General features: G+C 46.1%; 1 protein-coding gene across 1 annotated transcript; it reads left to right on the forward strand.

The window, feature by feature from the left end:
• The first annotated feature begins 5,682 nt into the window (after positions 1–5,682).
• On the forward strand, positions 5,683–7,433 carry LOC122009558 (F-box/kelch-repeat protein At1g55270-like). The gene is made up of 2 exons (XM_042565759.1): positions 5,683–5,880; positions 5,984–7,433. The coding sequence occupies exons 1-2, from the start codon at positions 5,815–5,817 to the stop codon at positions 7,244–7,246; spliced, it is 1,329 nt and encodes a 442-aa protein (XP_042421693.1). The 5' UTR covers positions 5,683–5,814; the 3' UTR covers positions 7,247–7,433.
• Positions 7,434–25,654: the final 18,221 nt, after the last annotated feature.

Below are 25,654 nucleotides of genomic sequence, written 5' to 3' on the forward strand. Positions count from 1 at the left end.
GCATGCATGCACATTGGCATTTGATGCGCAGTGCATCTTTGGAGATATATTTGCATACATGCCTAGTAGATACTAGTTGCATGTGTTTGTGGTATGTTGCATTTGTTTGCGATATGATTGTTGCATATGGTTGTCATGCTGCATACATGTCATTTATTTTACATGTATTTGCAGTCGTATTTATATTGCACAGGTGTCACGGGTATGTCTGTTGCAGATCCAGTGAGGTTACTGATCTTGGTACCTTACGCTGATTTCAGATTGGGTATGTATTTACCATTATGTCCGTAGTGGTTTGTGCAGTTTGTATGTCAGTTATGATTATGTCGGGTTACCACGTCAGGTATGTTCAGATGCGTTGATTATGATAGTATGATCATGTTATTTGTTTCCCTACTGAGACTGTATACTTTTGATCTCCATGTTTTGTTTATGGACCATGCACTATCATTTCTATTACCCGCTGAGTTACCTATACTCACCACCGCATGTATACATTTATGTTTTCAGGTAGCTTGTAGATGGTTGGTGTCGCTCGGAGTATCCTGTCTGCCGGGTCCTACGTCACATCCGAAGACCGTGCTTATTTTCTTTTGTATATTCTTTTATTATTTTTGGCATTGTATTTGCGTATAGCCATGTGGCTATCCTATGGTTTTGGTGTTGTATTTGTGTTTAAGCCGTGCCGGCATGCATTGTATTTATTTGTGTTGTGTGGGCTTTCCTTCGTTTTTCCGCTGTGTTTTGGTACAGCCGTGTGGGCTGTTTTATATATAACTGCGTGGTTGTGATTGTTTCATTCCAGCCGTGTGGGCTGTTATTATAACTGCGTGGTTGTGTATATAAATATTCCAGCCGCATGTGGCTGATGTATTTTGCTTGTAGTGATGCTTCAGATTGTCACCGGTACTGGGGAGGTGCTGCCGGATTTTTGTCTGGCAGAGACTCCTTTGGGGGCGTGACATGCTCCAATCGATTAGGTAGAGTGCCTAATCGATTGAGAGTATTTTCTGAAAACACAATGAGAGTCGAAATCAATTGGGCATTCGATTGGGCTTACAATTGATTAAACCGGGTTTCTTGTGAACTGAGCTGAGATTCATGAGAGAGATCAAAGGCTTAGTGAATCAATTGAGACAATCAATTCAACCTTTCCCAATTGACTGTGCTAATCAATTGGGGCCTTTATCCTAAGAGAAAAAAGAGCTTGAGAATTAATTGGGCAATCGATTAAGCTACTTTCTCTTGCAAATAGAAAGCTCTGAATCGAGTAGAAGTTGCCGAATCGATTGCTATAGCTCACCAATAAATTATGGATTTAAAAAAGAGTTGTTCTTTAGGTTGTTGGATGGTTGGCTAACATGACAATCGATTAGGGAAAATCCTAATTGATTAGGAGGCGAAAATCAGTTCAAATGAGATCCATATAAAGGGGAGTTTGTCTAGGATTTTTGTCGTCGATTCTTGGGTGTTTGGAGAATAAGTGCTAGTGTAATTTTCACCGCCAAGAGACAATCCAAAGAAAGAAAAGAGCAAGCAAAGTAATGTTCATGTTGTAAAGTCATTTTCAATTTCTTTTATAACCTAGTTTACGTTTCTTGTTTGTATTTTTTGTGTTTGAACTTGTATAAGCCTTCTCCGCCTCCTAAAAAGAGGTTTTCATATTATATCTGAGTCAGGAGTAACCCCTTGGATTAATCACCTCAAAAGGTGGATACTAAGTAAAATCAAGAGTGTTAGCATTGTAAAGATCTTCACTTTGAGTATTCGTTACTGTTGGTGTTCAATCAAAGTCCCACATTGAAAATATTTGGTAAAGATCATGGATTTAAAAAGAATGTAGGATATTTTCATTGACATGAGGCTTTTTGGGTAGAGCCCAAGAGCAAAGTTATTGTTGGACCGCGTTAGCCGGCTAAAAGGGGGGTTGAATAGCCTTACACAAATTAAAAGCAAAACCCTTCTCGGACTTTTAAATAACACTTGCATAAAATTAAATAAAGAACTAAAAGGTAGAGACACATGAATTTTTACTTGGTGGGGAGGTTGTTAATCCAAGGAATGAATCGCACTAGTATCTCCTTCAGGCGGAGGAGTCTCTTACAGCAATGATGTACAAGAAATGAGAAGCTTTCTAGACAAGAGAACCGCACAATTGTAGAATTTGCAATTGCTTGTTCTGTTTAGTTTCTTGGATCAAGACTATATTTATAGTCTTGGTCGGAGCGCCTGAAAGTGTTCCAGATGCCTAGAAGGGAATAAAACTTTATCCCTTTAGCATAGATCACGTTTGACCACAATCTGGATAAAATCCAGGTCCGAGCACCCGGAAGGGTTTTGAGCGCCTCGGACCAGTCCAAGGTGCCCGGACTGGGTCCGGGCGCTCGGACCAAGAAAGTCAATAGTGTTGACTTTTTCGGTCTGGGCCCTTTGCCTCGGTTCAGCTCGCCTCGGTCCGGGTCTTCCGCTTCGGCTCCGCTTGCTTGGTGACCTCGGCCATTCGGAATAGAACTCAATCGAACCCAACTTCTAGTCTTCTCAATCAGACTTCTGTTCTGACTTCTCATCCCTCGGAATCGTCGTATGCTTCCTTCTTGTCCGCCAGCATATTCACCCGCAGCTCTTCGTCCCTCGGATGCACCTCGCCCGTTGGCTCTCTCTCATGCTGACCTTCTCACTAGCTACGTCTCTTTCTCCTCGAGCAATCTTCCGCTCCGGCTTCTCATCCCTCAGAAACACCGCACGCTTCCTTCTCGTCCACCGGTGTACTCTTCCGTAGCGCCTCGTCCCTCAGACGCACCGAGCCCGTCTGTGCCGTCCTTCTCGCTAACTGCGTCTTCCGCTCGACTTTCTGTACTCCTAAGTTTCTGTATACTTAGACATAGGGTTAAAACACCACAGGACCTAAGTTAAGTTGTTTGATCACATCAAAACAACCCTAGGGTTCCAACAGCCATGAGGGCCTAGGCCGAAAGTGGACAATATCTTGTCATTGTGGATATATGTAGACATCTTTTAGGGCACAACAAATGGTATCAGAGTCATGGTCCAGACCAAATGCAATGTGGTTGGCCTTGAACGAAGTTAGGGTAAGCCCGAAGTAAATCGGGATGATCGGATACTTGCGGGGAGACAAGTAGGTCAGAGTGACTAGATGCTCGCAAGGAGACTTGGAGCAGATGAGGATAACCGAATGTTTGTGGGAAAGGCCCCGAAGCATGTTATGATGACTGGATACTCGCGGAGAGACCCGAAGCAGATCAGGATGACTGGATGCTTGCGGAGAGGCCTGGAGCAGGTTAAAGTGACCAGATGCTCGTAGGGAAGTCCGAAGCAGGTCAAGGTGATCGAATGTTCGTGGGGAGACCTGGAGTAGGTTAAGATCACTAGGTGCGGATGCTTGTGGGGAGGCCCAGAGTAGGTCAGGGTGACCAGATGTTTGCGGGAAGGCCCGGACCATGAGAGTAATTGTGGTCCTTCGTTTAAGGAGAGAATTGTTGGGATCCAATCAAAGTCTCATATTGGAAAGATTTGGTAAAAATCATGGGTTTAAAAGGATGTATGATATTTTCATTGGCATGAGGCCTTTTGGATAGCGTCCAAGAGCAAAGTCATTAGGGTCTAGACCCAAAGCGGATAATATCATGTCATTATGGAAATATGTGGACATCCTTTGAAACACAACAACTACAAATCATTATCGAAAAAGTGAACGAGACTATTCATTACTCTCTACCTCTCTACATGTCCTAACAATTGGATCTAATCATGATGGCCAATATAATGATTTTCTCATGATAAAGCTTCTAAGAAGACATTAAATTCACAAACTTCCAAGTAAAAAAGCAAAGCCACATCGCAGTCCCTTTCATATAAAACACATCTTCTTTTTGAATTATTTGGATACTTTAGTTTGTACGTTCTGTTAGTCTCTTTGCCTCGTCCCATGATATAATCGAGTTAGTAATTATATGACAAATTTATAGCATGAGGTAAGGATCGAATCACGATGAAATCATGAAAAATGTCCTACACGAGGGTCTATTTGATTCCTAATTTATTTATCTATATTTAATTATGAGACAATGATCTAAACCACTTGATGAAGGATATTATCTTTTACAATATTTAGTCATTTTATCTTATTGATCTCTTAGGGTGATATGGACCATTCTAAGACGTTCTTAAGACCATAATAAATCTTTATTTGTGAAATTCAGTCTATTAGATAAGCTTATACAATAATCAAAACTTATCCTATGAAGTAGGTCATATATGAATTCTTCTATTTTATTAAGCTCTATCACTACTATATCATCATCTATATTTAAATAAATTATATCTTATTTTTTTATTATTAACCAAGTTTTTTAATCGTCTTCTTCTTTTTGCTCGTTTGATGTACATATTTGTCATCATTTCACATTGTCTAATCAAAATATTTATTAATCATCTAAATACATACATATCTATATCATCTTTACTGTATCTCCTAAAAGATGTTCGTGCCATCACAGGCTAATATTCAACTTGATATAATATAGTAAATTTAATCGTCGTTTTATAAAAAATTTCTTAAATCGTAGAGGTAATTTATGTTAATCAAGATAGGCTAGATAAGCCTATAAAACTGAAAAATTGATCTCAGTATGTGTTAGGAGAGTCCAAATTGCTTCTCATTTTAAGATTTCGAAGGGCAATTAGTGGGTTCAAAATTCTTCTGCATCAACAGTAGACAACAAACACAAAAACGTTGAAACTATCCAGATACAAAAACATACATACTCATATAAGAATGACACTTTTGATCAGAGAAGAAAAGAAGAGTCAAACCCATCGATGATCAAGAGATAAAATGACATTTAAGAAAGATAAATGAGTGCTTGAAAGGGAGACAAAATGACATTTGTAATTTAAAGGGTGAGTGGTCTAGGTAAGTTTAAAGGGCATTTAGAGCTTTTCGCAATCGAGTAGGTGTGGGATACTCAAAGAAAACAAAACAAACAAAATATGGGAGCCATAGATGTAGGAATTTTGGCCATGTATTGTTTTGTTGTAAGTTTGTATTCCAACTTATTCCTCATTCTCACAAGGGGACATCCACATCCATCTCTCTATTCTTGTCTCATCATTTATTGCTCCACCATCTCTCCTTAGTGCTGGTTGTTGTGCATGGCCAATCCATGGCCTAGAAATTAAGCTGGTGAGAGCGAGGCATCAATGGATAACTCACATATCTTAGCCCAATCTACCAATGAAAAACCCCCTAAATGATTGAATTAAAGCACTCTAGTTGACTGCACGATGGTGACATGGAATCAACATCCATCTCCTACCCCCATTTAATCAAAAATGAGAAAAAAAAACTAATTATTAATTTTATTAAAAGCACCCCTTTTTATCCTGAAAATACTCTTGTTATCAATTGTTGTAGAACAACCTATAACAACTAGGTCATAACTATTAAAATGTGTTAAAGTAAATTATTTTTCTAATTCACCTGATAAAAGAAATAATTATGCATAGTTTTGATTCACTTGAATTAATTTATTTTAATATCTTATGTCAGTTATTCTAAACTTTGGAATTAGAAATACGATGACAGGATTATTTTAACTTTTTTTTTAAAAAATGGTGTTTTTTATAAAATTAATAATAAAGAGGGCCTCCTCCATTGCGCGTCTTCTTCGCCGGGCCACCGCGCGACTTCAATTCCCAGGTTGAGCGACTGCAAGTGGAAGCCACTGCACTTCCAACACAGAGGAAAACAGAGAAGGCCACCGCCTCCTTCTTATTTTTCTTCTTGCTTATGAAATGATGAGTTCGGACGGAGAGGCTGAATTGAGAAGGGGCGGGGAGAGAAGGAACCACCCTCCTCTTGTGACTTCTTCCTGCCTTCTTCTGCTAAATCTTCTTTTTAATTTTCTTGATGATTAATCACGATGCAATTTTTGTTTACGAGATCGCGGTTTGGTCTCCGCAGGTTGATAGCTCAGCGTGCCTCTGCAGAGTAGATGCGGGATTCAAGACGGTGACCGGAGCCAAAAAGTACGTGCCGACCTTGAAGCTCTGTGTTCATCCGAGCATCAGAACCTCCATCCATCCTGTGAGAACCGGCGCCAACATCAAGCCAGAATTAGTCGAGAGAAGCCGAGGCGGATCTCCTTTGCTGCCTGGCCTTCCCGACGACCTCGCCGTCGCCTGCCTCGTCCGCGTGCCCCGCGCTGATCATTGGAAGCTAAGGCTGGTGTGTAGGCGGTGGCAACGCCTCCTCGTCGGCAACTACTTCTACTGGCTGCGCAGGAGCCTCGGCCTCGCCGAGGAATGGCTCTACGTCATCAAGAGAGACGGCCGAGACGGCCGGATTTCTTGGGAGGCCTTCGATCCCGTCCGCCGGTCATGGCACCCTCTCCCTCCCATCCCCGACGATTACTCGCTGGCCGTCGGGTTCGGCTGTGAGGCTCTGAGTGGCTGCCATCTCTACCTCTTCGGCGGCAGAGACCCCCGCAAGGGCTCGATGAGGAGGGTGATCTATTACAATGCCAGGACCAACAAGTGGCACCGCGCTCCGGACTTGCTCCGGCGCCGGCAGTTCTTCGGCTCCTGCGTCATCGACAACCGCCTTTACGTCTCCGGCGGGGAGAGCGAAGGCGTCCGCCGGTCCCTCCGGTCGTCGGAGGTGTACGACCCGAGCAAGAACCGGTGGTCGTTCGTCGCCGAGCTGAGCAGCCCAATGGTGCCCTTCGCCGGCGCCGTCTACCAAGGGAAATGGTTCCTGAAAGGGCTCGGAGCGCAGCGGCAGGTTCTCAGCGAAGTCTACGTGCCGGAAAGCGACACCTGGGAGAGCGTGCTCGACGGCATGGTGAGCGGCTGGAGGAACCCCTCGGTCTGCATCGACGGCAAGCTCTTCGCTTCGGATTGCAAGGACGGGTGCAGGCTGAGGATGTACGATCCGGCGACGGACTCGTGGAGGAGAGGGAGGGACAGTAAGGCGCACGCGGGGAGTTCCCGAGCTGTGGAGGCGGCGGCTCTGGTCCCTCTCATGGGGAAGCTGTGCATCGTGAGGAACAACATGAGCATCACTCTGGTGGACGTGGAAGATGGAAGCGGGGAGGAGGAGAGACGGGTGACGATTGCCGGAAAAGGGCAGATCAAAACTTTCATTACCAAGTTCTTGTCGAGCATCGCAGGTGGCAGTGGCGGCGATCACACTCACGTTCTTCACTGTCAAGTTCTTCAGGCTTAGCTGTTGCTCAGCTTAGTAAAGAAAGCCCTCTCCTAAGCGTTGCCATATGCTTTTTCTCTTCTTTAGTAATACAATGTCGGTGTGGTAAAACAATTAGGGTACAAATAAAAAAATAAACAAATATTCTGGAGGTAGATAGAATTATTGGATGTTTAAGAGGTCAATGATAATGAGAAGATTAAAGGTATCTGATGCGGGGATAAGGGATCCATCTCAAGGAGGGGTAAGGTCACGGTGGAAGTTAAAATCAAGGCATGGTCAACTCTCCTACATCATCGGCAGGTTGGGCAACCCCTTTCCCCGACCGGGATAAAGAATGTCCAGTCCAACATCATTATAGCTTGACCACGTACCGAACTTCTGACGCTCATAGAAGCATATATTTGTGAGGCACACGCCGAGCGGCTAGTCCGCTCGGACTTACATCAAACCTCAGAACCAACAAAGCGGGGTCGTGACCGAGTAGACTACATACAGACACAGCTCCACTCGGCACAACAGCGGAGCTCGGACAGTGGAAGGTTGGCCGAGCGGCCACCCCGCTCGACCCGAGAACGATAGCGTCCGGACGGCTGATGGTTGGTTAAACGACTTACCCGCTCGGCCCAGGAACGGACAAAAGGAGGATCTGGCGATATCCTTCTGGGAGCCCGTGCCCCCGACAGACGGCATGGTTGGCGGCATGGTCAGGTAGAGGATCGTATGACGGAAGCTTCCACTGTCGGGTCAGAGATGTGCTCAACTCATTGAGGTATTGGGTTAGAGACACTTTACTGATACATCTTCTCAAGAAAAGTCTCGAGAAGCGTGCACACTCTAGGAAATGTGCACGCGCGTTACAGGAGCCCTATATAAAGAGATCTAAGCTTCATTGGAGGTACGCGCATATTACTGTTGCTACTGTTGTTCTACTTCTTCGTTCTACTGCTTCCACATCGCCGGTGACTGACTTGAGCATCGGAGGGCCAACGCCGGGGAACCCTTCCCTGGCCTCGGCACTGACGTAGTTGTGGTTGCAGGTCTGCTTCGTTCGGAATCTTCGCACAGTCAACAAGAGCGCCACATCCCCAGCATCCGTCGACTCGACTTTCGGACATGATCAAATTTAGCGACGTCTGTGGGAACACAACCTGCATCCGAGCCGAGAAGATGGAAAATGCTGGATGACTTCATACAGTGACGCTCATCCAAGAGGAACTAGACATGCTCATACAAGCTTGAGCATAAAAGATCGTTGAGCAGTAGCAACAAAAGGCACTAGCCGATCGGCAAGCGCAGCAAGCAATCTCAACGGCAGGAGGCCGAGCGGCACAAGAGGACCGCCCAGAACAAATTTCTATCTGGGGATAGAATAGAGGGTCGACCGGTATGCATGGGGAGGCGCCACTAGCACCGATACCTTTCCACCGGGTTCTGTTCCAAACGCCCTCGGAAATCGCTCAGGCGAATCAAGAGCGGAGATCCTCTTCGCACGAAGCACCCGTTTGGGACGCACGGAAAGGGAAGGCGCCCCGAGGCGATGCGTCTCCTGAACGGATTAACCGCCAGTTCTCTAAAGCGATACTGTAGCACCCATTGCCGAGGCACTATGCTCCACTGGCAATCGGAGAGTACAACGGGTCAATTGATGATCTGGACGATCATCTGGGTAAGTTCGACAAGGCGGCTACCCTCCACCAATACACAGATGGGGTGAAGTGCTGAGTCTTCCTCACCACACTCTCCCACTCGGCACAACGCTAGTTCAGGAGACTGCCGGACGGATCGATACAAAGCTTCAAGGATTTCTGAATGACCTTCCTACACCATTTCACGAGCAATAGACGCTACCAAAAAATGAGCGTCAATTTGTTTTCTTTGAAGCAAAGACCAAGAGAGTCTCTCCGGGCATATATCCAGCGCTTTAACCAGGTAGCTATGGATATCCTTTCGGTCTCATCTAAGACCATGATGAATTTATTAGCGCAACGGGCCGACAATAGGAGAGGGGTGAATTGCCTAAAAAATAAGAAATATCCTCCTCATTCTTTCAACTCTAAAAATGTAATAGTAAAATAATAAAATGACAGAAAATAGAGAAAAGACTTAAGAAATTAACTTGGTTACAACTTAGGTGGTTGTTAATCCAAGGCGGATGAAAAGCTCAGAAACAATCTCCTTCTCTGAAGGCGGAGAAGCCTTTTATACACTAAGAAAGCTCAAACGTTGCTAGGAATTGAATAAAAGAGTTGATACTTTATTTCCTAGCTCCAGGGGCCTTTTTATAGTTCATGGAAACTCTATCTACGACGTTGAGGGCGCCTCCCAAGGGGTGGAGGGCACCTCTACCGAAGCATTTGGATAAATCTTTATCCAAATGTGAAACGGTCATGTTGACTGCTTTGAGGGCGCCCTCAATGGCCTTAAGGGTGCTTCGGATGCTATGGAGGGCACCCTCAAGGCATGGAGGGCGCACTCCCACTTGAAGAGGTGGAGGCACCTTCAACACTGTTGATTCCGTCTGGAAGCTGAGTCGGATGGAGGCGAGCCTTGGTGTATTGGAAGTTGACGGAAAGTCTCCGAAGCGTCGGATCTACCTGGTACCCCTCTGAAAGGTTTGCACGGGCGGCTAACAAAGGAAGATGACCAGGACGATGACACTGCTGCTCTGTGCACACTTAGACGAGCCCACGAGGCGTTAGAGACCAGAAACCAGGGGAAAAGTCCTCGGGTCAGGCCCTCCAACGCTCAAGTCAGGTCCTTTTTCCTCAGAAAACACAGAGAAAGGACAAAAAGTAAAGACTGGTGAGAAATGACGAGTGAGCGTACCTGCATAAGGGACAGAGCATCCCTTTTTATACTGCAACGGATGTTTCTGGGATTTGGCGAGTGTCAGGGAATGTCGGTTGTCAGGCTTTGTCTGGCAGTGATTGACACGTGGCTCTTCCTAATAGGCCGGCGGCAAAACCAAAGGCGTAGTGAGCCCCAATTATTAGCATATTCCCTGACACATTGAATATTCACTGACCCTTTCTGACAAGCGATTACGATTCCTTGGCCTGTTTGTCCTGTAGTGCCTGGACGCTGGGTCTGTATTCCGAGATATGTACCCCGACTTGCTTCTGTATGCTGTTATCCGTGATTCGTATGTCCCGATTGTTGGTTGCTACTCGAAAAACCTAGAGGTTCCACTGTACAAAAATTTTGTACAAAGGTCTGAACCTTTTCCTAGCTACCATATGTTCTTTTAAATTAAATTTTGGATCGCCTGCGGAACTTAACACGTTTGATCCAAAACTTAATCTATTCGTTCTTTTAGGTTTAGACTTGGGTCTCCTGCGGAACTTAACACGTTCGACCCAAATCGACTTAAGTTATTAATTCCATTAAATATTAGTTTCCATAATCGGTTCCCAGTACTGACGTGGCGAGGCACATGGCCTTCTTGGATAGGGGAGCAACCACCACCGACTAGACAAAACCTTTTATAGAAAGCTAATATTTAATTTCCTAAAATAACTTTAGGTTAACCGAAAAGAATAATCAAATCACAAGGAAAAGAAAAAAAACAAAAGAACACAACATCGAAAAACATATTCGAAATTCTAGAACGTAAGCCTCTTGTATTTGGTATTATTTCCATAAATAACTAGCATGATGCGGAAAGAAAAATTACTAGTTATACCTTGTAGAAAAACCTCTTGATCTTCTACCGTATTCCTCTTCTAACCTCGGACGTTGTGTGGGCAACGATCTTCCGAGATGAGAAACCACCAAGCACCTTTCTTCTCCTCCTAGCTAGGTTCGGCCAAAACAAGAAAGCTTCACCAAGGAAGAAGAAAAACACCAACCAAGCTCCAAGAGATGCAAGCTTCCTCTCCTTCTTCTTCTTCTTCTTCTCCAAGTAGTATCCGGCCTCCACAAGAGCTCCAAGCAATAGAGAGTTTCGGCCACCACAAAGAGGAAGAGGAGAATAGATGATGGCCGGCCACAACACCAAGGAAAAGAGGGAGAGAAAATAATAGAGGTTGTGTCTCATGAAGGCACCCTCACCCCTTCTTTTATATTCCTTGGCCTAGGCAAATTAGGAAATTTAATTACAATAAAATTTCCTCAATTTCCTTGACATGATTTAATTGAGAAAAATAAAATAAAATTTCCCAATTAATTCTACATTGGCCGGCCACATCATTGGAGAACAAATTGGACAAGTTTTAATCAACAATTAAAACTTCCTAATTTGTTTCCAGAAATTTTAAAAAATAAAATTTCTCTTTAAAAATCTCTTCATGGTTGATAAAAGGAAATTTCTATAATTTTAATTTTATCAACATGTGAATAATTTTAAAGAGAAAATAAAATATCTCACCAATCTACAAATAAGGAAAGAGATCTAATCTCTTTCTTTAATCTTTTGTAGATCTTTTATAAGAGAGATATTTTAATTTAAATTCTCTTTAATAAATTATTTCTTCCACATAATAAAAATAAAAATAAAAATTCTTTTTAATTTATTTTGGCCGGCCCTACTAGCTTGGGTTCAAGCTAGGGCTGGCCACCCAATCTTATACCTAGGCCGGCCCTAGCTTGTTCCCAAGCTAGCTTGGCCAGCCCCTATTGGGTGGGTATAGGTGGGTATAGAACTCTATAAATAAGAGGCTACGATAGGGACCGAGAGGAGGAATTGGTTTTGGTCTCCCGATAAAATTAAGCATCCCGTGTTCGCCCCGAACACACAACTTAATTTTATCAATAATAATTCATTCCACTAGAGAACTATTATTGAACTACCGCACCAATCCCAAATTACATTTTGGGCTCCTTCTTATTATGAGTGTGTTAGTCTCCGTGTTTAAGATATCGAATGTCCACTAATTAAGTGAGTTACTGACAACTCATTTAATTAATATCTTAGTCCAAGAGTAGTACCACTCAACCTTATCGCCATGTCGGACTAAGTCCACCTGCAGTGGTTTAACATGACAATCCTTATGAGCTCCTCTCGAGGACATTATCAACCTAGTATCTCTAGGACACGCTTCTTCTATAATCAACAACACACACTATAAGTGATATCATTTCCAATTTATCGCTTATTGATTTATCGAACTAAATCTCACCCATTGATAAATTAAAGAAATAAATATCAAATATATGTGCTTGTTATTATATTAGGATTAAGAGCACACACTTCCATAATAACCGATGTCTTTGTTTCTTTATAAAGTCAGTATAAAAGAAACGACCTCAAATGGTCCTACTCAATACACTCTGAGTGTACTAGTGTAATTATACAGTCAAGATAAACTGATACCTAATTACACTACGACCTTCTAATGGTTTGTTCCTTTCCATTTTGGTCGTGAGCTACTGTTTATAATTTATAAGGTACTGATAATATCATCTTCTGTATGTGACACCGCATACTATATTATCTACAATATAAATTAATTGAACAACTACAACTAAATGTAGAAAATTTGACCAAATGTGATTCTTTATTCATAATGAATGTTTACAAAGCTTAGGCTTTCAGTATACACTCCAACACCGATCTGTGCATTAGGCTTGTATCCCGACCTGCCTTTGTCCGCTATTATCCATGGCTTGTACGTCCCGACCTGTACGTTAGATCTATGTCCCGACCTGCTTCTGTCTACTATTATCCATGGCTTGTACGTCTCGACCTGTATGCTAGAGCTGTGTCCAGACCTGCTTCTGTTTACTGTTATCCATGACTTGTACGTCTCGACATGTACGCTAGAGCTGCGTCCAGACTTGCTTCTGTTTACTGTTATCCATGGCTTGTACGTCCCGACCTGTACGCTAGGTTTGTGTCCCGACCTGCTTCTGTTTACTGTTATCCATGGCTTGTACGTCCTGACCTGTACGCTAGGTCTGTGTTCCGACCTGCTTCTGTTTACTGTTATCCATGGCTTGTACATCCCGACCTGTACACTAGAGCTGTGTCCAGACCTGCTTCTGTTTACTGTTATCCATGGCTTGTACGTCCCGACCTGTACGCTAGGTATGTGCCCTAACCTACTGTTTACTATTATCCATGGCTTGTACGTCCCGACCTGTACGCTAAAACTGTGTCCTGACTTGCTTCTGTTTACTGTTATCCATGGCTTGTACGTCCCGACCTGTACGCTAGAGCTATGTCCTGACCTGCTTCTGCCTACTGTTATCCATGGCTTGTACGTCCCGACCTGTATGCTAGAGTTGTGTCCCGACCTGCTTCTGTTTACTGTTATCAATGGCTTGTACGTCCCGACCTGTACGCTAGAGCTATGTCCCAACCTGCTTCTGCCTACTGTTATTCATGGCTTGTACGTCCCGACCTGTACACTAGAGCTATGTCCCGACCTGCTTTTGCCTACTATTATCCATGGCTTGTACGTCCCGACTTGTACGCCAGGTCTGTTTCCCGACCTGCGCTCACCTATTGTTATCCATGGCTTGTACGTCTCGACCTGTATGCCCGATCTGTATCCCGACCTGCATTCTCCTACTGTTATCCATGACTTGTACGTCCCGACCTACACTCACCTATTGTTATCCATGACTTGTACGTCCCGACCTGTACGCCAGGTCTGTTTCTCGACCTGCATCTATCCGCTATTATCCACGGCCTGTACGTTCTGGCATATACACCCAGTTTATTCTGCGCCAAGGGCCTTCTTTCCTTTACCTTTACTTGGCTTGTGAGCTCAGTCCTCAGCTGTACCTGGCCCGTGGGCCCTGTCCTTGACCGCTATCAGGGCTGGCCCTTATCCGACTTATACTCCCATCCTTTGACCGCCCCATCAGCTGAGACTTGGAACCTGGCCATGTAAGCTTGACATATAAGCTTGACTTCTGACCAGCCATGGAGGCTGGACTTCTGACCTCCACGTAAGCCTGACTTCTGACTAGCCACGGAGGCTGGCCTTCTGACCTCCACGTAAGCCTGACTTCTGACCTCCACGTAAGCTTGACTTCTGACCAGCCATGGAGGCTTGACTTCTGACCAGCCATGGAGGCTTGACTTCTGACCATCCTGTGGTCTTGACTCCTAACCACATCATCTTACTGGCCCCACGAACATGCACCGTATCACAAGTCTCCCCCTCAAGTCTAGTCGAAGGAGGCTCTAGTCCAACTGACTAGACCCATGTCCTTGAGTTACCTGACCTGACTCCCACGTTCTCCGCCGACCTATCTTCCATCTGTATTCTACAAAGTTTCCCTCCGTCCTGGGAGACGAACAGGCTCCTTCTTCGCGTATGCTGATTCCTCAACTTCCGAGCGTACTCCTTTTCCATGAATGTCGCACGGTTCTCCAAGCAACAACTCAAATTCCGAGAAAATCCCTTCACCTTCTCCTTCCATATAAAAGGTCCGAGCATCTAATGCCTCAAGCTATCCTCTTGCTAATACAGTATCTTGTCTTCATGGAACCTATTACAGAACCTAGCGAACTTGCTTCTTTACTTCGACAAACTTCCCATCTGCTGGAGTTATCGGCTCAGAAAGAGGAAGCCTCGCTTCAGCAAATTGCCGCTCTGACGGAGTTACTGGCTCAAAAAGAAGAAATCCTGTTGGAGATGACTATGAGCAGAGATCTTCAAGCGTCCCTTACTCATGAAATAGAAAGCCTCTAGCTGGCCGCTAAATCCAGAACCCGAGCCGAAATCACCCTCAAGCTTAAAGCGCAATCGGATTTCCAGAGCCAGGTGCACTATATTATTTATCTGAAGATGAAGTATGATGATGAGGTGGCTCTTCTGAGAGAGGAAGGACGGATCAAAGATGAGACTATTGGGCAACTGAAGTGCGTCATCGATCTTATTAAAACAGATTTAACTAAAGCCCAAGCTCATCTGGCTAGAAAGGATCAAGCCTCTAACTCTGGTAGCCATGTAAACCCTTAAAAAATGCACCTCTGATTTAACAAAATAAACCCTATTTTCTGCGTTCCACTCATGGTATAACTCCACACCCTATTGCTCGGGTATCATTATGTTTTTATAGAACACCTGCGTTTCTCTGATATTTCTAGTAGAAATAGCAAAAATAATAAAGATAACTTGCTTACCCCATCTTCCTTTTACCTCCTAACACATGAGCCTTTGGCAGAAGCAAATGAGACGCTTGCGAGTGTGCCTGTGACTTGAGAATGTGCCTGCAAAATTTCATATTTGGCAAGAACCCTTGAAATATGACTTACTGACCAATCCAGCATGATAACTTGACTTGCCGCATTTTGTGTCGGTGAATATAAGGAGTACCGACTGAGAAAATCATTGCACCGACCGAGAAGGTCGTTGGGTGTGAGAGCCTTGCTCACTTATAACTCGCACTGGGGCGAGAGTCTGGGACAACCGACAGGGAAGGTCGTTGGGCGTGAGAGCCTTGCTCACTTATAACTCGCATTGGGGCGAGAGTCTGGGATAGCCAACCGGGAAGGTCGTTGGGCGTGAGAGCCTTGCTCACTTATAACTCGCACTGGGACGAGAGTCTCGGACAGCCGACCGGAAAGGTCGTTGGGCGTGAGAGTCTTGCTCACTTATAACTCGCACTGGGGCGAGAGTCTGGGACAGCTGACCGGGAAGGTCGTTGGGCGTGAGAGCCTTGCTCACTTATAACTCGCGCTGGGGCTAGAGTCTGTGACCCGACCTGAATGGTCGTTGGGCATGAGAGCCTTGCTCACTTATAACTCGCACTGGGGCGAGATTCTGGGACAGCCGACTGGGAAGGTCGTTGGGCATGAGAGCCTTGCTCATTTATAACTCGCACTGGGGTGAGAGTCTAGGACCCGACCTAAACGGTCGTTGGGCGTGAGAGCCTTGCTCACTTATAACTCTCACTGGGGCGAGAGTCTGGGACAGCCGACCAGGAAGGTCGTTGGGCGTGATAGCCTTGCTCACTTATAACTCGCACTGGGCGAGAGTCTGGGACCCGACCTGAATGGTCATTGGGCGTGAGAGTCTTGCTCACTTATAACTCGCACTGGGGCGAGAGTCTAGGACAACCGACCGAGAAGGTCGTTGGGCGTGAGAGTCTTGCTCACTTATAACTCGCACTGGGGCGAGAGTCTGGGACCCGACCTGAACGGTCGTTGGGCGTGAGAGCCTTGCTCACTTATAACTCGCACTAGGGCGAGAGTCTGGGACAGTCGACCGGGAAGGTCGTTGGGCGTGAGAGTCTTGCTCACTTATAACTCGCACTCGGGCGAGAGTCTGGGACCCGACCTGAACGGTCGTTGGGCATGAGAGCCTTGCTCACTTATAACTCGCACTGGGGCGAGAGTCTGGGACAGCCGACCGGGAAGGTCGTTGGGCGTGAGAGCCTTGCTCACTTATAACTCGCACTGGGGCGAGAGTCTGGGACCCGACCTGAACGGTCGTTGGGCGTGAGAGTCTTGCTCACTTATAACTCGCACTGGGGCGAGAGTTTGGGACAGCCGACCGGGAAGGTCGTTGAGCGTGAGAGTCTTGCTCACTTATAACTTGCACTGGGCGAGAGTCTGGGATAGCCGACCGAGAAGGTCGTTGGGCGTGAGAGCCTTGCTCACTTATAACTCGCACTGGGGCGAGAGTCTGAGACCCGACCTCGACGGTCGTTGGGCGTGAGAACCTTGCTCACTTATAACTCACACTGGGGCGAGAGTCTGGGACAGTCGACCGGGAATTCTTATGAAAACCCGTTTGGAGATAGATGCTGCCGACCTAGGGGTGATTTCCCGACCAGGATAGATGTTGCCGACCTGGGGGTGATTTCCCGACCAGGGATTGTTTGAAGGGACTGCTTCTACTTCGTCTGCGGGCAAAAGATACATAGTATCAGATGTATTGCGAAGATAGAAATATTAAAATCTTACTCAGCCTGTGGAAAGGATGTCTTGTGGCCTCGCCACATTCAAATTTCTTTCCCGCCTTTTTTCTTCGCCGCTTCCCAAGAGAATTGTGTGGCAAACGTTTTCGTACACCCGCTACATTTCATAATTTCCTTATCACATCCATCATTAATACGTTTCCTAGGGGGTGACACCTATCCCACGCCTTTATTTCTTACGTCGTACGACACCGCCGACTCCACTCCTTTTTGTACACGGCCTCCCAGAAGAGCATGTCATTCAGTGATCGGACGGCTTTGGGCGCTTTACCCAAAAATATACTCGACACATCTTTTCAATATTCCCTAGGAAAACCCCCTTTATAAGCCCCAAAGGCAGTCTGCCATCATTGCCTTGAGCATTTCGACTGCCTTTGTTTTCTTGTTCCTTCGTCGTTCTTGGTGTCTCAGGCCTTCCCCCTCTCAACTCCTTACACCTGGTGCTCTCCTTCCTTTCGACCGACCTCTTCTTCAACCTTTCTCACCTTGATAATGGCTGACGGTAAGGCCTCTCTTTGGTATTCGTGTTTCATTTCTGACATAGATGATCATGACCTGTCTGTGATTCGGTCTGACTTGCGAATTAGTGATGCTTATAAACTTTGAGTTCCTATACCCCATGAACATACCGCGAACCCTCCTGAAGGCTTCATGACTATTTTTAGAGACTAGCTTTTAGGAGGCCTTCGCTTTCCTATACATCCATTCATCTCCTCACTAAGCCTCTACTTTGGTATCTGCACCTCTCAATTTGCTCCTAACTTTTTTAGAGCTGTATGCGACACTGTCATTCCATGTTGCATATACCAAATTCCCTTGACCGTTCAACTCTTCCATCATTTTTATTCTTTCAAACGCTCGGAACCGGGAGTATTCATGGTACAGGCTAGGCCTAGTTACAAGTGTTGGTGCAACATCCCTCAGGTCAAGGTTGACCTGGGTGACCAAGCTGAGTCTTGGTTTGAGTTTAGATGTTTGACAATAAGAAATTGATTGAAGAAGAGTCAAGTAGGTCAAGGTTGACCGGATACTTGACAGGGAAGTCCTGGTGAGTGAAGCCAGGCAGAAGGAAAACCCTAGTGAGTGAAGCTAGGTGAAAATCCTAGTGAGTGAAGCTAGGTGAAAGTCCTGGTGAGTGAAACCAGGTGAAAACCCTAGTGAGTGAAGCTAGGTGAAAGTCCTGGTGAGTGAAGCCAGGCAGAAGGAAAATCCTAGTGAGTGAAGCTAGGTGAAAGTCCTGGTGAGTGAAGCCAGGTGAAAGCCCTAGTGAGTGAAGCTAGGCAGATGGAAAACCCTAGTGAGTGAAGCTAGGTGAAAGTCCTGGTGAGTGAAGCCAAGCAAGGGAAAATCCAGATGGATCAAGGATGATCGGACATCTGGTGTTGGGAAGTCCAAGTAGGTCAAGGGAGTGACCAGATACTTGGCATGAATAGAAAAGTCTAAGTGGGTCAAAGGGATTGACCAGACACTTGGTGGAAGTCCTAGCAGTCAAAGGAGTGACCAGATGCTAGGCATGATGTACCAACAGTCAAGGTTGACCGGATGTTGGTTTGAGAGGCTTGGAACTTGGTTTTGGGCAAAATTAGTGTTGGATCGATCGAGATCATTCAGAGATGGATCGATCGGTGGATCGATCCGAGCTTTCCTATGCGAGCAGAGCCTCGGATCGATCCGTGGATCGATCCAGATGTTCCAATCGATCGCTGGATCGATTGGGACGCGTCGCTCGATAAGCGCCGGATCGATCCGTGGATCGATCCAGCGCTTTCGAGCACAGGCGCTCTGGATCGATCCGTGATCGATCCAAAGCCTCCCGATCGATTGGGAACATTCGAATCGATCGGATCCGACCGTTGGCATCGATAAAGGCGAGCGTTCATCTTCGCATCTCTTCTCCGATTCACTCCAGATTTCTCGCCAGCTCCTCCACAGCACTCACAAAGCTCAGATCGCCAGTTCTTGAAGGATCTTGGAAGGTTTCCAAGTCAAGAGGCGGATCAAAGTCAAGAAGAGAAGCTAGGGTTAGGGTTTATACTCATTGTAAGCTTGTAAGCTTGTATTTCTTGTATCCTTTCCCTCTCCTCTTGTATTGAGTCTCTTCTCCGCCCTTGGTAGTTACCATAAAGGAGAGTTTTATTTAGTGGAGGGTGTGTGTGTTGGTGTGGATCCTTGGATTAGTCACCTCTTGTGAGGTGGATACCAAGTAAACCAACCGTGTTAGCGTTGTGTGATTGTTTCGGTATTTTCCGCTGCACATCTTTGAAGGAACAAGCAACGCCGAGCAACGAGCGAACGCGACGAGCTATTCACCCCCCCTCTAGCTACTTTTGGTCCTAACAACAAGTTCTTTTCTGACATGCCCTCTTCCAACAAGGGGTGGAAATCTCGCTTCTTTTTTGTTAGATCACCTGAACCCTTGGTCGAGCCGACCCAATGGCGTTATGACCTCCCTTCCAACCTCCCTGTACATCAGCATCAGTCTTCTTGCGACGTCGTTTCAGAAAAACTTCAAGGCGTCAGCGTTCGCTTGTCTATAATACTTTTGGAAGGCTTTTTGTATTCTTTCGGGCTCAGCCCAGTTCAGGCGGAGATAGGGGCTCCGTTAGGTAAGACCCCACGGGCTTAATTTACTTCCAGACCAGATCTCCTTCCCCAAAGAATCGAGGAATCACTCTTCTGTTATAATTTTGTCTCATTCTTTGTCGATAGGCCTCCAGCCGAGCTGCCGCCCTGTCACGGGTTTCACTAATGAGGTCCAGTTCAGCCAACCGTCGCTCTGCGTTTCCTTCATCGTATAATGTCCTCCTGACTGATGGCACTCCGATTTCTATGGGTACAACCATTTCATTGCCATAAACCAGATGGAATGGTGTCAGACCTGTACTTTCTCAAGGTGTTGTACGATAAGCCCATAGAATGCTTAACAGCTCTTCCACCCAGTTACCTCCCACATGATCCAACTTAACCTTCAAACCTCGCACAATTCCTCGATTAACCACCTCGGTCTGACCATTGTGTTGCGGGTATGCCACTGAAGTGAAGGCTTGCGTGATGTCAAACCCCTTGCACCAGGCCTGGATTTTTTGCCCTTGAAATTGCCTTCCATTGTCTGACACCAGTTTGTGAGGAATACCGAATCTGCAAAGAATGTTCTTCCATAGAAATTGGATGACGGCATCTTCTGTGATCTTGGCCAGGACCTCTGCTTCCACCCATATAGAGAAATAATCTATCGCCACCAACAAGAAACGTCTTTGACCCGGAGCCATCGGAAATGGTCCCACAATATCCATGCCCCATTGATCAAAAGAACATGAGACTATAGATGTTCTCAGTAGAGCCGTTGATCGATGTGTTAAATTTTGATGTCTTTAGCAGGACAGGCAAGTACTTACCAACTTGTGAGCATCCCTTTGTAAAGTAGGCCAGAAATACCCGGCCAGGAGTACCTTGCAAGACAATGTCCAACCACCTACATGACTGCCACAGCATCCCAGATGTATTTCTCGCAAGGTTTGGTCGGCCTCCTCCATACCCAAGCATTTGAGTAAGGGTTTAGAGAAGGACCTCTTGTAAAGCTGATCCCCGATCATGACATAAGCATGGGATTGCTTCCTGACCAGCCGTGATTCCTCTAGGTCGGTTGGTAAGATACCCTGCCTAAGATAGTTGATCATGGGCGTCCACCAATCAATAGTTGCTTCCCTATTGTTTTGCAGATCTATTTGAGCTATAAGGAAAGTTTGTGTCATTGACCGGTCCAACACCCAAGTGGTTAAGGAACTGGCCATCTTTGCTAGCTCATCTGCCTTCTCATTTTCCGACCTGGGGATCTTGGTTACTGTGATCTCTGCAAATTCCTCTTTCATCTTCTCATAAGCTTCCCAGTATACTTGTAATTTATCACAATTTATCATAAAGTTGCCGGCTATTTGCTTAGTTACTGGCTGGGAATCTGAATAAATGATTACCCAGGCTGCCCCTACGTGCCGGGTTGCTTGCAGTCCTGCCAACAAAGCCTCGTATTCTGCCTCATTGTTGGTGACTCGAAAATTCAATCGAACAGCCAATTGGAGTATATCCCCTTGGGGAGATATCAATAAGACCCCGACCCCGCTTCCTTGGTGATTTGCCGATCCATCCACATAGACCTTCCAAGTTTCTTCAGAGTTGGTCTGATGAATTTCTGTTAGAAATCTGCTAAGACCTGCGCCTTAATGGTTGTGCGCGGCTGATATTGTATATTGTATTCCCCCAACTTCGTAGCCCACTTGATAAGCCGACCTGCCACTTTTACATTAGTCAGAGCTCTCCCCATGGTGCTATTGGTCAAAACTGTGATAGGATGTGCTAAGAAGTAAGGTCTTAACCGCCGAGCCATAAGGACCAATCCATAAACCAACTTCTCGAGGGTCGTGTATCAAGTCTCGGCCCCTTTTAATAGATGACTGAAGAAATACACTGGCCGTTGTACATTGTCATATTCCTTAACAAGCATAGCCCCTATGACCTCGGGGGTGGCAGATAAATAGACTCATAAGGTTTCCCCAACAACTGGCTTGAATAAAGATGGCAAAGCTTCCAAATACCTCTTCAGCTCCTCAAAAGCTCGGGTACAGTCTTCATCCCATTGGAATTTGGAGGCCTTCCTGAGCACTTTAAAGAAAGGAGCGACCCGGTCTGCATATCTGGAAATGAATCTTGACAGGGTTGTTATTCTGCCGACCAGCTTCTGAATTTCCTTCAAATTCTGGGGAGGCTGCATATCATGTAGCGCCCGAACTTTTTCTGGATTAGCTTCTATTCCCCGCTCGGTCACCAAGTAGCCCAAGAATTTTCTTCCTTTAGCCCCAAACAGGCATTTCAAGGGGTTCAACTTCAACCCATATTGCCGGAGAGTCTTGCAGGTTTCTTCTACATCCTTGATCAGGTTCACGGCTAGCGGGGACTTGATGAGTATGTCATCCACATTAACCTCCACATTGCGCCCGATCTGCTCCCGGAAGATTTCGTCCATCATTCTTTGGTATGTGGCTCCTGCGTTCCTAAGACCGTAGGGCATGACGGTATAACAGAAGGTACCATCAGTCATAATGAAGTTAACCTTTTCTTGGTCCTCCACTGCTAAAGGTATCTGATGATACCCCTGGTATGCATCCAGCATGTAGATCCTCTCGCAGCCGGCAGTGGAATCCACCATCTGATCGATCTGGGGCAGAGGATAGCAGTCCTTAGGACTAGCTCGGTTGAGGTCTCTGAAGTCTATACATACTCTCCACTTATTGTTGGGCTTTTTCACTAGGACCACATTAGAAAGCCAGGATGGGAACTGCACTTCTCGAACATGACCTGCCTTTCTGAGTTGATCCACCTCAGCTCTGATTATTTTGTTCTGGTCGGCTGAGAAGTTTCTTTTCTTTTGCTTGACAGGTCGAGAATCTGGTAGTAAATGTAACTTATGCTCGGCTACTTCCGGCCTGACCCCGGGTAACTCTTCTGTAGACCAAGCGAAGACGTCCCGGTTACGAATCAAGTATTGAACTAACTCTTCCTTGAGGGGAGAAGGAAGGTCGCTTGCCAAGCGAGTTAGACTCTCAGGACGCTCAGCGTATAGTTGCACCTCCTCCCAGGGGTTGGGTTCTTCAGCCATAGGCAAAGGCTCTTCTTGAACAGCGTGGACACCCCCATCTTGCATCCTTTGATTTTTCCGAGCCTCCACCTGAACCATATCAATATAGCATCGGCGAGAAACCCTCTGCTCTCCTTTAACTTCCCCGACCTGCTCGTCCACGGGAAATTTGATTTTCTGATGGAAGGTTGAAACAACAGCCCTAAATTCATGCAGAACGTGCCTTCCCAAAATGACATTATAAGAGGAGGGGGAGTCAACTACTATAAAAGTACTCCTCCGTGTGCGCACCAATGGCTCAGTGCCCAGGGATATGGCTAGTTTAATCTGACCCATCGGCTTCACCTCATTGCCTGTAAATCCATATAGAGACGTGGCCACAGGCTGAAGTTCAGTGGCATCGATCTGCATCTCTTCGAATGTCGTTCTGAACAAAATATTGACCGAGCTCCCGGTGTTAACGAAAACCCGAGCTACTCGGCTATTGGCAATGATAGCTTTGCTGATAAGGGCATCATCATGAGGCAGCTGCAGACCCTCCAGGTCTGCAGGCCCGAAGTTGATAACAAGGCCAGAAGCCTGCTCCTGGCTGCATCCTACAGTGTGAACCTCCAAGCGGCGCACATGTGACTTGCGTGCTCTTCCCGAATCTCCATCAGTTGGACCTCTAGAGATCATGCCAATTTCTCGGACAGCGGCATTGCCTCTATTTTCAGCTTCCCGCGCTCCTTCTGGCTCTTTCCCCTGGCCAAGTTGATGAGCACTGGGTCCTGCTAGGTCAGGGCGAGGTTGCCCGGCCTGTCCAGCCGTGGTTCGTTGCTCTTCCATCATCTTGAGCACTTGAGGGGCTAGCTCGAGCGGTGGTAAGCCTAACTCAGCAACTCGCTTGGAATCTCGAGCAAACTGAAAACGCGGTGGTAAGCTTATCATGAGTGCGAGACCGATGATAAGTGCAATACCGAGTGTTCCATGGTCCAGGTCGGGGAGCATGCACGACTGTGACTCAGGGAACTGGTCTAATCTCCGACCCGGGATGGAAAGTAGGTCTAGCTTCCCGAGCGCGCGGCAGAGGTTGAGGAGGTGGTTGAGGCACCCTTCTTTCCGGATTGTTGGTAGAGGGAGGTGGTCTTTCGGCTTTCCTCCGAGCTGCCTGTGCTTCTTCTACTTTGATGTAGCAGGCAGCTTTTTCTACCATTTCATCAAAATTCCGAGCGGGATTTTTGATGAGATCTCTGAAGAATTCTCCTTCTCCTAATCTATGAGAGAAGGCGCTCATCAGAATCTCCAAAGTGGCAGTGGAGACATCCTGGGCCACTTGATTGAAGCGGTTGATATAATTTCTTAGGGGCTCGGTCGACCCTTGCTTAAGAGCGAAAAGACAGTGATCCGTCTTCTGATATTTCTTACTGCTAGCAAAGCGATGCAGGAAGGCCGTCTTGAAGTCCAAGAAACAGGTGATGGACCCTTGAGGTAGCCCATCAAACCACTTTAATGCCGAGCCAGCTAAAGTGTTCAAGAAAACTCGACATTTGACAGCATCACTGTATTGGTGCAGCAGGGCTGTATTTTTAAACTTGCATAAATGCTCTTCCGGGTCTTTACTCCCATCATACTCCCCGATCAACGGAGCCCTGTAGCCCTTAGGCAATCTTTCATTCAAGATCCTAGCCCAGAAAGGTACTCTCTCGTCCGAATCTTCCGGGAATACTTCTGGTATTATGAGAGCCTTCCCTTTCTTCGAGTCTCGTGGCAAGGAACTTTCGGCCATGGAGACTTGCGGCTGTTCTTTCTTAAGGTTGTGGCCTTGGGGCTCTAGCTGATAATACCCCACGCCGGGCTCACGATAAGGAACCTGAGGAAATGCCTCAGGCTGTTTTCTCTTAGAGCCCCGATCCGAGACAGGGAGGGGCTCCTTAGAAGCTTCAGCAGGAGCTTGGCGTGGTCGAGAGACAGTCACTTGCTTCTCGGAGGTTGCTCGCCTCTTGGCCTCCATGAAGAGTTCGTATTCTCCGGCGGTCGTAGTGACATTGATGCGGCCAGACTCCTCCATCTTCACATTCCGGAACAGGTTGTTGTGTTCCCACAGACGGCGCCAAATTTGATCCTGTCCGAAAGCTGAGTCGGATGGTGGCGGGCCTTGGTGTAAAAGTCACCGAAGCGTCGGATCTACCTGGTGTTGGTTGCTACTCGGAAAACCCAATGGCTCCACTGTACAAAAATTTTGTACGTGATCTGAACCTTTCCTAGCTACCATGTGTTCTTTTAAGTTAAACTTGTATCTCCTGCGGAACCTAACACGTTTGATTCCAAGTTTAACTTATATGTTCCTTTAGGTTTAGATTTGGATCTCCTGCGGAACTTAACATGTTTGATCCAAATCACCTAGGTTATAAATTCAATAAAATATTAGTTTCCAAAATTGGCTTTCAGTACTGCATGGCGAGGCACTTGACCTTCTTGGATATGGGAGCAACCACCACCGACTAGACAAAGCCTTTTAAGGAAAGTTAATATTTAATTTCCTTATATAACTCTAGGTTAACCAAAAGGAACAATCAAATCACAAGGAAAAAAGAAAAGAACACAACATCGAAATTAAATTCGAAAAACAAGAATCGAATGCCTCTTGTATTTGGTATTTATACAAAGAAAAATTAACTAGTATGATGCAGAAATTAAATACTAGTTGTACCTCTTCTTTGTATGCTAAAAACCTCGAGATCTTCTGCCGTATCCCTCGCCTCCTCTTGGACGTCGTGTGGGCGACGATCCTCCAAGACGAACACCACCCGGAGAGCTTCTCCTCCTTCTCTAGAATTCGGCCACCACCACCACAAAGGAGCAAAAGAGAGCAAAGGGAAGAGAGGGAGAGGGGTCGGCCACTTGATGATCTCCAACACCACAATATCAATTGTTATGTT

This window comes from Zingiber officinale, chromosome 8A (genome assembly GCF_018446385.1).
Source record: "Zingiber officinale cultivar Zhangliang chromosome 8A, Zo_v1.1, whole genome shotgun sequence".
Classification (NCBI taxonomy): domain Eukaryota; kingdom Viridiplantae; phylum Streptophyta; class Magnoliopsida; order Zingiberales; family Zingiberaceae; genus Zingiber; species Zingiber officinale.

Excerpts from the sequence above, each read along its gene's own strand:
- LOC122009558 (XM_042565759.1), top strand. The coding sequence starts at position 5,815 with ATGATGAGTTCGGACGGAGAGGCTGAATTGAGAAGGGGCGGGGAGAGA. Across the intron at positions 5,881-5,983 it reads GAAGGAACCACCCTCCTCTT|GTTGATAGCTCAGCGTGCCT; the intron begins GTGACTTCTTCC and ends TGGTCTCCGCAG.